The sequence below is a fragment of the Oncorhynchus mykiss genome, chromosome 11 (genome assembly GCF_013265735.2).
Source record: "Oncorhynchus mykiss isolate Arlee chromosome 11, USDA_OmykA_1.1, whole genome shotgun sequence".
Classification (NCBI taxonomy): domain Eukaryota; kingdom Metazoa; phylum Chordata; class Actinopteri; order Salmoniformes; family Salmonidae; genus Oncorhynchus; species Oncorhynchus mykiss.
In genome coordinates, this window is record NC_048575.1 from 28,286,272 (window position 1) to 28,300,466 (window position 14,195).

At 45.5% G+C, this 14,195-nt stretch overlaps 1 protein-coding gene across 4 annotated transcripts in view; it reads right to left on the bottom strand.

The window, feature by feature from the left end:
* LOC110535557 (rho GTPase-activating protein 12) overlaps nucleotides 1-14,195 on the bottom strand; it is a 95,390-nt gene that overhangs the window by 19,922 nt on the left and 61,273 nt on the right. For 2 of the 4 annotated variants that reach the window (XM_036935291.1, XM_036935288.1), the window contains exons 3-7: nucleotides 8,717-8,989; nucleotides 6,283-6,426; nucleotides 5,931-6,011; nucleotides 2,825-2,950; nucleotides 2,211-2,288 (exon numbers count right to left, since the gene is read on the bottom strand). In XM_036935291.1, coding sequence (XP_036791186.1) covers nucleotides 2,211-2,288; nucleotides 2,825-2,950; nucleotides 5,931-6,011; nucleotides 6,283-6,426; nucleotides 8,717-8,989 — 702 coding nt within the window. The remainder of the gene's footprint in view (nucleotides 1-2,210; nucleotides 2,289-2,824; nucleotides 2,951-5,930; nucleotides 6,012-6,282; nucleotides 6,427-8,716; nucleotides 8,990-14,195) is intronic. The other 2 variants (XM_036935292.1, XM_036935290.1) reach the window with 1 other exon arrangement.

Below are 14,195 nucleotides of genomic sequence, written 5' to 3' on the forward strand. Positions count from 1 at the left end.
CTCGTTGTCCCTATGTCCTAGTCCCTCAATCCTGTCTTGTTGCTTCTTGCTAGATGATCAAGACAACTTAAGGCTTGTTCACACTGCAGGCTGTAATACTCAAATCTACTGTTCTACTGACTGTCGGTGGCGGTGCTTGTGCTTCGTATCACTCAGCAGTGATATAACAAGCTAAGCTGACAAGCTAATGCCTGCCATGGACGTTTCCCAGTTGCTTTGAATGTTCAAAATCATAGGGTAAGAACGCTTTAAAGCCTCAAAAGATAACATGACCCAACTTTCAAAACAAGTCATTTTTGGCTAGCCGCAGCAATCAACTAGCTAGCTAGGTAGCTGTTCAGCTTTCTACAACATTCACTAATGCTGAATAACAGTCTAAAAACAACATGAGGGCAAATAAATCAGATTGACCATTCAGACACAAGTCACATGACCAGGAATCGTATTTGTATCGGATTTCAAACCACCTACGAAGGTGGGATGAAATGTGGCGTGAAATATCTGATTCCATGTCCTTTTGGTTGTCAGACTGCAGGAAAAACAACAGATTTGAATTAGATATGCAAATAAATAGGAGTTGCTTCAAACTGCGAATGTGAACAAGGCTTTAGTAGACTAGTTGGCTTTCAGATCCATGTTGATAAATCTCAAAATCTTTTTCAAAATCAAACAATCTCCTCAAAGGAAAAACAGATGGAGAACACAGCACTGCGTTGAAACAACCAAACTGTTCACTAAAAACTAATTAATTTAACGACATGAAGCACATTTTAGGAGGAGCTCTCCCTAACTGCTGCTGTTCAGTTAGATGGTGATGTCACATTGGTGAGACATTGGGTGTGTTTTTAATTTCAATCTGGAGTGCCAGAGTGCTCTCTGGGTGTTTGTAAATTCAGAGCGTTGTCAGGTTGCCCATTTGTAGATTCAGAGCGTTTTGCTCTTGGAGCGCTCAGAGCGCACACTGGACGCTCTGGCCGAGGAGTAGGGTTGATCTGAGCGTTCTGGCAGTCAAGCACCCAAGCTAATTGGCTAATGTTGGCTAGTTTGCTAGCTGCTTCCAGACACAAATGAGAGAACACCTCACTCTGTCCATTTTACTCACCCTAGCAGAGCTGGTTAGGTTGTTCATGTTAACCAGAGATTTGGTGACTAACTGTGCTGCTGGCAACAATTTAATTGCGCTTTTTTGTTGACGGTTACCAACACCAGCCATTCAATGGGTGTTAAGCGTTCATAAATTCATCAATTATTCTGCACTCTGGCACACAGACGAGAGCACTCTGAAATCGGAGTAGATAGCCAGAGGGAATTTACAAACGCACCAGTTGTGTCAAGAGAGAGGAGACATAAAATGTTAGATGGATGTTGCATGTTGTGGAGTCAAAGCCAGGGAATACTAACAGGAGTCAAAGTCGGGAGAACTGTGCTTGGGGGCTGTAGGGCCACACTCCTACACAATGACAGACAGAGTGATAAAGAACAAGGTCAACATGATGATGATGGAGACTAGACAAGGTAGGATGAAGAGAATGGTCAGATTATGGTTAGTTGGTGAGAAAGAGAAAATGTATCAAGAATCTGGAGCAGAAATCTTCCATAATAGCTAGTGCAGGGGTGACAAACTCCTTCCACGGAGGGCCGAGTGTCTGCAGGTTTTAGTTTTTTTTACGATCAATTAAGCCCTAGACAACCAGGTGTGGGGAGTTCCTTACTAATTAGTGACCTTAATTCATCAATCAAGTATAAGGGAGTATGGAAAACCCGCAGACACTCGTCCCCCCTGTGGAATAGAGCTAGAGTGATGCACTGCACCCTAGGGTACTTAAGGCAGATTACCTGACGTCAAACTGCCAATGGATTTGAACATGTTACGCCAACATACAACTAGGTTATTGTGAAGTGGTTGTGTCAACTAAAAAGGATTTTTTTTTTGTTAGATTAAAGGCTTTGTTTTACTTTCAGGGTATAGTCAAAGGCATTCCTCTAAATGATTTGGTTTGACTCACAGACAGACAGAGATCAACATAGCATATTTGATTGAGTAAAGGAATTGATTCCGGATCAAGATCGAGTTAAGATTTTGCGAGGCAGCCTCATACGCCGCATTTCTGGCTTAAAATCAGCAATAGGTAGGTAGGTATCTGATCATTTCCGCTCTGGATTGGTGTAGGCAGAGTAAGAGGGGAAGTGTGAGAGCGGGAGATACTAACTTTACCACGGTAAAGATTGCGACCAGATCTCCCCATGTGATGGCTCGATTCAAAGCGCCTGAGTTTTTTGAAAGAGAACTGGAACAGAACCACAAAGATCTGGGTCAAATACATCTGTCAAATATGTTGAACTGCTGAGGCTGCACTTGATTAACTTTCCCAGGTACAATGGACCCAACGGACTAGTCCCAAGGAGAATGTTTGGAGAGCATGGTTTAGCCTACATCGCATGTGACTGGGATTTGTCAATGAGCTATTCAGGGATAAAAACTCAAGAGACCCAAACAAGGTCAAGAGGATGTGAAGTGACCACATGCTGGCCAGACTGACCACCTGTGGTACTGACCAGACAACTTCGATAGGGTTCAAGAACACTATTACAGAGCAGCGTCAAACTTATTTACAGCATTAAAAAAGTGGTGGTTGGTGACAACCAGGGTTGGGGGCCGTTCCATTCAATTCATTAAATTAATTTAAAAAATCAATGAGAAAAATTGATATTGTAATTTCAGTTTAGTTCCGGATTTGACCATTTCAATGGAATTGACAACAGTAAACATGGAGTTTCTGAAAGAAGGTTACTGTACACATAGACCGAGAGCATGTGGTGTTACCTTGTCGTTGAGGTCTAGTACGTAGGTGCTGTGTCTCCACTTGGTCAGGACGATGGGGTCTGGATGTTTCCGCTCCAGACTACGACTCTTGGGGGGATCGCCTGGCTGGGGAGGAGACAAGTTGTACTGGAGGGAGGGAGAGAGGGAGACAGGAGAGCGAGACGGTGGAGAAAGTCAGAGGACAGAAAGAGAGAGGGAGAGAGAGAGAAGAGAAGAGAGAGAAGCGAGACAGGGTGGGTGAGGGTTAGAGAAAGAGAGGTCCAGGGAGAACTCATTATCCTCCACTGATCAGATGACAAAGTAAAGGTCCTAGAAGAGCTATTGCTTGGCATTTTTCCAGTATCTCCTCTTCATACCTCTCTTCTCATGGCCCAGCGCATCATCAGTCACCCATCAGAAGGCACCCTCTCAGAGAGAAGGAGCTCCCAGCATGTGTATTCATCCAAGATAGCTAAAGGATACCATTGCACCCAGCTTATCTGTATCTACAGTATGTATGTGTGTGTGTGTGTGTGTGTGTGTGTGTGTGTGTGTGTGTGTGTGTGTGTGTGTGTGTGTGTGTGTGTGTATCCCTGTATCTGCCGGTTGGCCAGCCAAATGAAAGCTAATGCCTATTCTCTACCTCTCTGATCCCTGCTAAACCAACAAGATTACAGGAGAGTCACTAGCCACTAATAGTCCCTGTCAAGTACATTAGGCCACAACCTCCACGCCATCAATGGACCACAGGTGACGGAGACCGAAGACGACTGTGGATCACCGGGGAGGAAATAGACTGAGGCAGTAGGAAGTGTGCTACCTGGTTGTAGTGTCAGAGCAGTACTTTCCATAAGCACCAGCCGCCGGCTAAAAAGCTGATAAGACTCATTGTGAGCCGGCTACTTTTTCCACTTCATAAATTAACTAGGCTTCTCTTCATTTAAAAGTTTCAATTCGCTAGTCAGGAAAGCCTTCGTGTAGCAGTCTCCCGCTAAAACGAACGACATGCATCTTCTCATAGGACAGGTCCCTGACAGTCAACAAAGCGAGCGATGACAGGGACACTGCTGGTTTGCCAGTCTGCTGTCTGTCCTGCCTCTCGGTATCTGTGTTATTATTTTTGTGCGCTGTGGTTGGCTGCAGTCAAATTTATTTTCACGGAGGAAGGAGTTGTAATGTACGTGGTAACGATGAGTTGAAATCCACTTAATTATTGTTTTGTGGCACATTCATTTATTTTATTCTGCGTGTTTCATAGGCCTATAATGGGAAAGGGGGATACCTAGTCAGTTGTACAATTGAATGCATTCAACATTTAACCCAACCCCTTTGGACCAGAGAGGTGCGGAGGGCTTCCTTAATCGACATCCACGTTTTCGGCGCCAGGGGAACAGTGGGCTAACTGCCTTGCTTAGGGGCAGAACAACAGATTGTTACCTTGTCAGCCCGCCATGCTACCTGCCGAGCCACAGAGCCAGGAGTATAGGCTATTTAGGCTACTGTGCTTTGATTGACGACCGAACAGCAAGTGTTGACTAGTTTAAAAAAAGGTGTCGAACTGACTGAAAAGTCGATCTCCTATATCCCTTTAATATTTACAAATCATACAACGTCGTTACACTGAGTGTACAAAACATTAGGAAAACTTTCCTAATATTGTGTTGCACCCCCTTTTGCCCTCAGAAAAGCCCCAATTCAGCGGGGCATGGACTCCACAAGGTGTCAAAAGCGTTCCACAGGGATGGTGGCCCATGTGGACGCCGATGCTTCCTACAGTTGTGTCAAGCTGGCTGGTTGTCCTTTGGGTGCTAGCCCATTCTTGATACACACAGGAAACTGTTGAGCATGAAAAGCCCAGCAGCGTTGCAGTTCTTGACACACTCAAACCGGTACACCTGGAACCTACTACCATACCCCGTTCAAAGGCACTTAAATGTTTTGTCTGGCCCATTCACCCTCTGAACGACACACGTACAACAATCCATGTCTCAATTGTCTCAAGGCCTAACAATCCTTCTTTAACCAGTCTCCTCCCCTTCATCTACACGGAATGAAGTGGATTTAACAAGTAACATCAATAAGGGATCATAGCTTTCACCTGGTCAGTCTGTCATAGAAAGAGCAGGTGTTCCTAATGTTTTGTACACTCAGTCTATATTCCCATGGTATCGCATCGGGGCAAGTAAGCCAAAGATCTAGTTTGTATTTTCCGAGGATTCGAGGCCCATTTCCAGACTTACCAGTGCTGCTAAAGTGACTCGTCAGTGTAGCCTAGTGATGGGTAGTTTGTGAACAAACGGTTATATTTTGAGAGGATCTTTTAGCAGAATGGAACCGAATCGGTGAGAACCATCCTCCCACTGAACATTTTGCATTTTAAAACCCTTTTCCTACCATTTTATATTGTTTCTCAACAGGGAATTCATGTTTACTTGACAGAACACAAACTTTTTTTCATAGGCTTTTACCACAATCAACTAAATAGATAAGAGTTGACCATATTTAGTTTTTTCCACAATAAATTTAATTGAAAGAGTAGACTAAACGAGTTTTTCTGACTACATTACTAATCTACCGCCTTCCCTCAAAGTCCCACCCACAGTGACTGATTGACAGGTTGGTTCTCTTACCCCAAGTGTCCACAGCAGCAACGCTATTCAAATGCATCATTTGAAGAACAAAAATAATACATTTCAGTAAAACTGAAAACGTGACTTTAATCTCAAGAGAATATGGGTTTAATGTTAAAAAAATGATGTTCTTACTTACATGATATCCAAAACAGCAACCCACTGAATGTATACATTTTCAGTCATTTTAATTGTAAATCATGCCTTTCTACTCAATACCACAACAAATGTTACCAATCTGGGAGGTAAAGTCATTAAAGTATTCAATAATCTAGCTGTGTATTTCGGGTGGAATCAAAATAGAGCTCATTCTGCAAAACAAATTTGCGGGGGGGGGCATGCCACCCGGACCCTCCCAACCCGGAACTCCCTTGCTGGCTACTTTTTCTATTTGGCTGCCTACTCCATGTACTTACGGAAAACACTGCATAGGAGGTAAAACCAGAACCAGCACAGCACAACACAATGTAACACAATACACTGATATGTTTACTTACTTTGGGTAGCTCCCATTCTGACCTGGACCCATCAGCGCTGTAGTAGTACGGCCTTCCCTGCTCGTCCATGTGCTTTATCCACTACAAACACATTGATGACAGTTTCAGAAATACACTGCTTGTCAAGGATAACAGCAGGGTAAAATGTTCAAAAATAAAGGCAAACAAAAACAACTTCTCTCAACCAAAATTCCCAAAGCCAGTCCTGCCATGGGTACATGATCATAGACATGCATCATTTATTGATTTTGGACCCATCCCCTATGAACCCGGGACAATACCCTGAGCCCTGGGAGAAGTGACATAGAAACAGAGAGAGTGAAACCAAAGGAGGAGAGGAGAGCCCCAGTACCTTCTCATGAGTATATTCACAGACATAGAGGGTGTGTCCGTGTTCGTCCAGTTCCTCCGACCAGCCTCTAGGGGGCGTGCCGTACTGACTGTCCGACTGACTGGAGTAGGTGCTGCTGTGACAGTTCTCCTCGGAAGACAGGGGCTGTATGGGGGCAGCAGGGAGGAGGAGGAGAGGAGGTGGCGGAACAAAAGAAGGGCGAAAGGGAGAGAAAGAGACCATTGTATTTACAATGATGGCCTATCCCGGCCAAACCCTGACCCAGATGACGCTGGGCCAATTGTGCGCCGCCCTATGGGATTCCCAATCGCGACTGGCTGTGATACTGCCTGGAATCGAACCAGGGTCTGTAGTGATGCCTCTAGCACTGAGATACAGTGCCTTAGATTGTTGCGCCACTCGGGAGATTGATAGATCAATAGATTTACAAAATATGTGCATGGGACCAATTGATTTGATTTAGTAGTGAATGATCAATGACATAGCTGTAGAGTACCCATAATAAGAAAAAAATTTGAAAAACGAAAAAACACCCAAAAATGCATTCATGCATCCAACCAGCATAAAGGCTTAAATCCCCAGGAACCTTGATCAACTATGTAAATCCGCGTTTATTTACCAGCATTTAATTTGGCATGTGGTAAACGGAGTACTCAGTCTAATAGTTCCTGCCTGGTTACAATACACTGAACCACCTCATGGGGGCAGTGTTGTACCACTAACGCTACATGAAATCTAAACTGAGGATACGCAGTTTATTTTACCACCTAGCCCTCATCAAAATAGCAACAGCTTGTTTCACTGCTCACAGTTAACACAATATAACTTCTACAGTTGTTGGAAATAATCTATTCCTCTCCGTACATTCTCCCTCATGTTTCCCACGGTAGTAACACATGAAAGTGCCATGCCGAGCAGACACAGACAGTATCCCAAATGGCACCCTATTCCATATTTAGTGCACTCATTTTAACCAGAGCCCTATAGACATTGGTCTAACGTATAGCACTAGATTGGGAATAAGGTGGGAATAAGGACGCACTCCATCTGCGCTGTGTCAGCTGTGGCATTACATCAGATGAATCCTAAATATTTGGAGAGCATCTCTCTAACTGGTACTTAGTACTCCAGCCGCACTTAAATATAGTACGGCCTCGTCGGCCAGAAACCTACTTCAGTCCTGACCTGGTTTCATTTAACACAGAGTCACACTCGCCCCGTTTCAAAAACCCAGGGAGAGCTGCAATAGGACGTGGACTACCACTGGCCAGACCAGTCACGAGACCGCTCCCTTAAGCCTCAACACCCGAACTCCTTCCACCTTCTGAAACCCAGGTGGCGTCACACATCTCTGCGTGTCTGGCAGACATCTCAGCTTGGATGACGGCCCAGCATCTCAAGCGCAACCTCGAACAAGACGGAGCTGCTCTTCCTCCCAGGGAAGGCCTGCCCGCTCAAAGACCTCTCCATCACAGTAGACAACTCCATGGTGTCCCCCCCCCACCCAGAGCACAAAGAACGTTGGCGTGACCCTGGACAACACCCTTTTGTTCTCTGACAACATCAAAGCAGTGACTCGCTCCTGCAGGTTCATGCTCTACAACATCCGTAGAGTACGACCCTACTCACACAGGAAGCGGCACAGGTCCTAATCCAGGCACTTGTCATATCCCGTCTAGACTACTGCAACTCTCTGTTGGCTGGGGTCCCCGCTTGTCCACCCCTGCAACTTATCCAGAATGCCGCAGCCGACTGGTGTTCAACCTTCCCAAGTTCTCCCATGTCACCCCACTCCTCCACACACTCCACTGGCATCCAGTCCAAGCTTGCATCCGCTTCCAAGACCCTGGTGCTTGCCTACGGAGCAGCAAGGGGAACTGCCCCTCACTAAATCAGGCTATGCTCAAACCCTACACCTGCTCCCGCTCAGCCCAGTCTAAGCTCTTCTCTGTCCTGGAACACCAATGGCGAAACAAGCTTCCCCCTAACGTCAGGACAGCAGAGTCCCCCTGCCCATCTTCCGAAAACATCTGAAACCCTACCTCTTCAAGGAGTAACCCCCCCCCCCAAAAAAAATGCGCTTGTCTTTTCCTACTGATAACTACTTTGCTAGGGGAAAATTGTTAACACAGACCTTTCATTAACCGCTCCAATGTCTGCTAAATGTCTAAAATATAATCATTAGGCCCCAGGGCCACCTTTCAGAGCAGTTGTTGATACGTTAGGGGGACAGATATATTAGGTAGACTGTAGATCAGCGGCAGGGGTCAACATGATGGGTTAAACGTCCTCTGTTGGATCCAAACCAAACTCTTTTCTCCCTCGCTTTACAGCTCAACTTCAGCTCTAACTGTATCGACAGTATGCTACAGCAATACAACCAATGGAATGAGGGTCTGTTTCGATGGGGCACCCAAGGAGTGTGTTTACATACCTCCATCTCTCCTGTGCCATGGGGGTCTCCCCGACTACTACTGGTACTGCAACTCGCATCCCGTACGCGGGGCGGTTTCCACGTGCGCTCGCCGCAGGCTCTGTTATAGTAGAAGTGTCTGCCGGTGAGGTCCTTGTGGGTCTCCCAGTCACCGAGGACATGCAGTGGGGAGCTTGAAGGAAGGGGGGGCAGGCTGGACTGGGAGATCTTCAGCTCCTGGAGGTTGGTGTAGACAGGGGACTCGGGCCGGCCCTGCCCCGCCGGAGACGTCGTCTGGAAGGAGGGAGAGATAAGAGTTTTTCACAAGCGACTAACCTTTCCTCTCCAACAGAGTAGCATGGCCAGCACGCACTGGCTGGAGACGTTCCGTTAATGGAGAACTATGGAGGTGCATTACAGAGCGGAGAAGTAGGGGAGAGGGTCGTTTCGGACCACAGACCACAGTGATACAATCTCCACGGCAAAGCAGGAAGTAGAAAGAGGATGCATGGGCAGCTTTGGCAAATCAGAAACATGTGGTACGGACGGACGTTGCAACATACTCTAGCCATCTGTTCCTAGCCCAGTGTCAAAACAATGCTGCATGGCATCCAATATCTATTCTACATACTTCCAACTGTAGCCAAGCTATTCATTGTTAGGCCAGTCAAATGCCTTATTTTGATGCAAAATCCATACACAAATAAAAACTACTGTGCATTACAACACAATTCAAGATTTAGCATTACTGGACATTGATTGGCCATAATTGGGTATAAATACAATGCCCACATTAGGAGATGGAGAGAACGATTTCAAGAATAAAAAGCAGAGGGTCATTAGCGCTATGAAGGAATATAAAGGGGTGTTTGAAAGAGGAAGTGTAGGCAGATGAGAGACAGCACTAGAAGGAGGGTTTCCTGTCTCTCATCAATTAAATAGCGAAGCGTCTGCAGGGATATCCACCGTCAATCTCACTGACAATGGAGAGGAGACAATTAACAAACCTCTCAGCCTGGAATTTAAAACGGAATATCACTCCGTTGAAACAATAGTTCAAAAGAGTGATATTCCATTTGGATTCCAGGCTACAAAAGCTCTAAATGCTACCTTCAGACTAAACATTGGACACACAAAACAGGCTTTTGGCTGAGCTGTTGTTTATGATATTGTCAAGAAAAGAAACGAAAGACGGCATGTTGCATAATAGCGGTGCCATATTGCTGGCGTGGTGCTGTTGAACCTGTATTTTGAGGAAATGTGCAAAACGCTAGTATATTTAAGGTTGGGGGAGGAAACTGAAAGTTGGCTCAGTCAACAGTTTTGCATGCCACACAGTCTGGCCTATACAACAACACAGACAGGATTTCCATGACTACTGAGAATCAAATGTATTACTGCAGAATAATATTTTGGGTTCGGAATAAGATTGCGAGGTTGAGGTACAGTCGTGGTAGCCAGACTGCCGTCTCTGGTGTGGGCCAAGGGTCAAACCAACATTGTGTAAAGTGGCCATAGTCATCACGTAGATAGACCTTCGATAGAAAAGCACCTGACTGGACCCCATGGGTCAAACACATACCGTCAGTATGTCAAATAGTTGATTTTGTGTGTACTTTACAATGGAACCAATAGAATAGTCCCAAAAAGTGCAGGTGAGGAATGCAAGAGGAAATGCGACAGAGATTAGGGAGGGGAGGGAGTTGGAGTAAAAACACCGGACAGCACAGCCAGACAGACATTCCCTGGAATGGAAACAGATGGGGCTTCCTGCTTGGCCTGGAATAATAGGAATATAATCCAAAATATTTATTTAATATCCTGTAGAGCTGCGCTGGAACAGAGTGAAGTTTTGCACCGGGAGAGGCCCCGTTGCTTGTCCATTCAGTGTTCTGACTGTAGCATTGGTAGCAGACGTCGGCAGCTGGGAGTAAAGACAATGAAGAAGGCTCTTAACCGAAACGTCGGTGTATGATTCTAGTGAAGTACAGTAGAAAATAAAAAATACAAGTTCTTTGCTACATCTTTTTGTGTGGGGACCTGCTATATTTCCAGCAGCTGGGTGTCAGTCAAAGAGGCCCAAACACAAGTAATAGCAAGGCTAATTCTACATTGAAACTCAGCTGTCAAAAGGCCAAACTTAGTAGGGGAACTGAGAATGAGAACTGAATGATAAGAGTCTATGGAAATCAACTGCCAAAAGTGATATGAAGTACCCCAAGGAAAGGTTTAGGGGTTCCAAATGCATCTTAGATAAAAACCCCATGGTGCCACCCCGTTTACCGGTCGTTTCCTACTAGCACCGACTTCGCTGATAATGACTTTAGTGAAGGAAATTGTACCGACTACGACCGAGATATGTGGTCGTCTCACCTCGGCATCTTAACATCATTGCGCTAACTGTGCGTCGCTCTGGATAAGAGCGCCTCTGCTAAACGACACATGTAAAAATGATTGGCAATAGAAACTGTAGTGTTTTCCTGAGAAGGAAGGTTTTAGTGAGGGAAGGAGGAGGCTTGAGCATGCAGACAGCGTTTTTGTCCATGGATGGAAGAAATCGATACCATTTTTGGAGAGCGCTCACCAGGCATACATGTACCACCACATCATTGCGATTTCTAAAAGGAGAGTATTGCTCACCTCAACATTTTGAGAGCTCATATTATCAGGTTCACATCCGCAGGGAAGGACTCCAGAAAGGTACTTAAACACACAAACACCTCTAAGACGTTTTTTTTTTTGTTGTTGCATTCTAATGACCCTTCTCTGCCTGTTCTGTTGAGAAGGAAAATAAGAGGTCTCTCTCTATCGCAAGCAAACTCAGAAATAGACCCGACTACTAGAGCGAAGGCCAAGAGAAACGAGGTGGCCTCATTTGCTAAATGGGATGGTCTGGAAGAATCGGAGTTAATTAAAGTTTAGTCAAGTTTTTAGCTCTCGGAAGGTTTGCCAACACAACACAGTGCTGAAATAGGCCATTTAAGCCACATGAAAGAAGATACTTTGTGAAGCAATAGACAAAAGCCTACATATTGTATTTTTTAGCACGCAAACATTTACATCTTACACGTTGAAGTAAAAGCTGACATTATATATCAAGTATGACCTACTAGATTACAACGACGACAAACTAAAAGACCTTCGCAGACATATCTGATTCAGCCCGTCACCTTATATCCTGGGCTGCGGAGAAACACCTCGTCATCCTCCTCCTCTGTCCGGCTGTAGCCTTTAAATGTACTGAAAGGGACCATGGCTGACGGCCGCAACCCCCCGAAATACACTGACCCTCTTGGTTTACCCCTCTCTTCCTGTCCCTCTCTGTCTGTCAGTCTATCCCCGCTTGCTACCTCACTCGCTCTATCAGTCCATCCCGAAAGGTAGAGGTGTACTTGAGACACTGGCAGGGTCAGAAAGCCAGAGGAAATAGGATCTCTCCCTCTGCCAGACGGACACACATGATTGCTCGCGCACACACGACCACAAAAGGAAGTGGTGGTGAGAGTTCCCTTTCCCGACAGACAGCGTGTGTGTGGGCCGTTAAACTGGCTCTCTATGCCCTGACGTTGGGTCACAATGAGTCCAGAGAGGTCACAGTGTAGAGCGTTGACAGATGAACTAGTTGTTCGGCGGGGACTATAGACACTATATTTATCCTGCTCTCTACATTCACAACGGGGCGAGAGAAACAACATGTGCAGAGGGGAGATAAAGACCCTGATCACCATCCATTGAGCTGCTATTGCCCAGCCAGTCAGCCAGTCCCCCATAGCTCCTCTATGAAGTGTGTGTGTGTGTGTGGGGGGGAAAGAGAAAGATAGATCAGATATTCACCTTTTCAGACAATTAATAGGTAGATTGAGAGACCTGATGCATCTGCAGAGTGCAGGCCTGGTGCATGGTAAGATTGTGACCCCAAGTGATGGGATCAAGGCAACTGCAGTCATTGATGAACACCGCCGCATATCGTTTAGAATCTCTATCCTCTGTGAGGGAGACAATCCACTCATTTTCTTTTGAACCACATTGAAGGGAGTCAAATCAAATGAAATGCTATTTGTCACAGGCGCCGAATTCAACATGTGTAGACCTTACCGTGAAATGCTTTCTTACAAGCCCTTAACCAACAATGCAGCTCAAGAAATAGAGCTATGGAAATATTGACTTAATAAACTAAAGTAAAAAATAAAATTTAAAAGGTTATACAATAAATTGACACAACAATAACAAGGGTAAATACAGGGGGTACCGGTACCGAGTCAGTGTGCCGGGGTACAGGTTAGTCAAGGTAATTTGTACATGTAAGTAGGGGTAAAGTGACTATGGTGGACTGCTTGCCATGCGGTAACAGAGAGAACTGTGTATGACTTGGGTGACTGAGTCTAACAATTTTCTGGGCCTTCCTCTGACACCGCCGAGTATATGGGTCCTGGATGGCAGGAAGCTTGGCCCCAGTGATGTACTGGGTCATACGCACTACACTCTGTAACCCAGGTCTCACTGTTCTGTCTGTACATATTCAGAGTTCGCTTCTCTCACAGCTTGTCGCAGACTCGGATTCCTCCAAGCTAGATGAATACGATATTAAAAGAGATGTGACAGACAGAATGAGTGGGTAATATGTATAAGGAGTCCTTGGCTGCTAGAGGGACCGAGGATGTGGACCTCTATAGGACCTCTAACTCTCATGACTGGGGGGACAAAGTTTACTGAGAGTTCTGCTGTTTATGCAGAGTGATCTTGGCTTGTCTCTCCGTCTGCCAGCCCAGACCCTGATAAATTAGTTCTTCTCCAGTCAGGGTGAGTAACAGTACTGGCCCAGCAAGGCAGATTAGAATGCATTATGCAGCCCTGTAACTGTAGCAGGCGGCAGTTCCGTTCCAAATGGCACCCTATTCCCTTTATAGTGCACTACTTTTGACCAGGGCTCTGGTCAAAAGTAGTGCACTATGTCAGGAATAGGGTGCCCTTTTGGGATGCAAGCTGTAGCAAGGTGCATCTGGGAGGAGATATGGGATGATTAATTCATTCTGAGGTCGTAGGTTAATTGAGAATTTGGTAGAAGTTGAACAGAGTAAATCCCTTTGTTGCAATATGGCAGCCTATATGGAGATAGGGGCAATATCGGCCTAATGAAGACCACTGTGGTTTTCAATGAGGTACAGCATGATGTCAGTCTACATTTCCTTTCACTCTTCCTCCCTCTCATCTCCATCCATGTATTTGTTTCTCATCTCCATTGTAGTCATTTAGCAGTTCTTATCCAGAGGGACCTACAGTTAGGTGTCTCGCTCTATCTCTCTCCCCAACCTTTACAGCAGAAACACTGTACTATGTGCTGTTCCAAACACGTTGCATAGTAGTAGCCTATGTAATCTGTAAAATAAATGAAGTCATCAATCTCACTGACATGCTGTGCTGGTTAAAGTAAGGACAGAGACCATTGAGAGACCCTCTTGCAGTTTCCCACTGTGACCACTTGGTGTCTCCCTCATGCTAC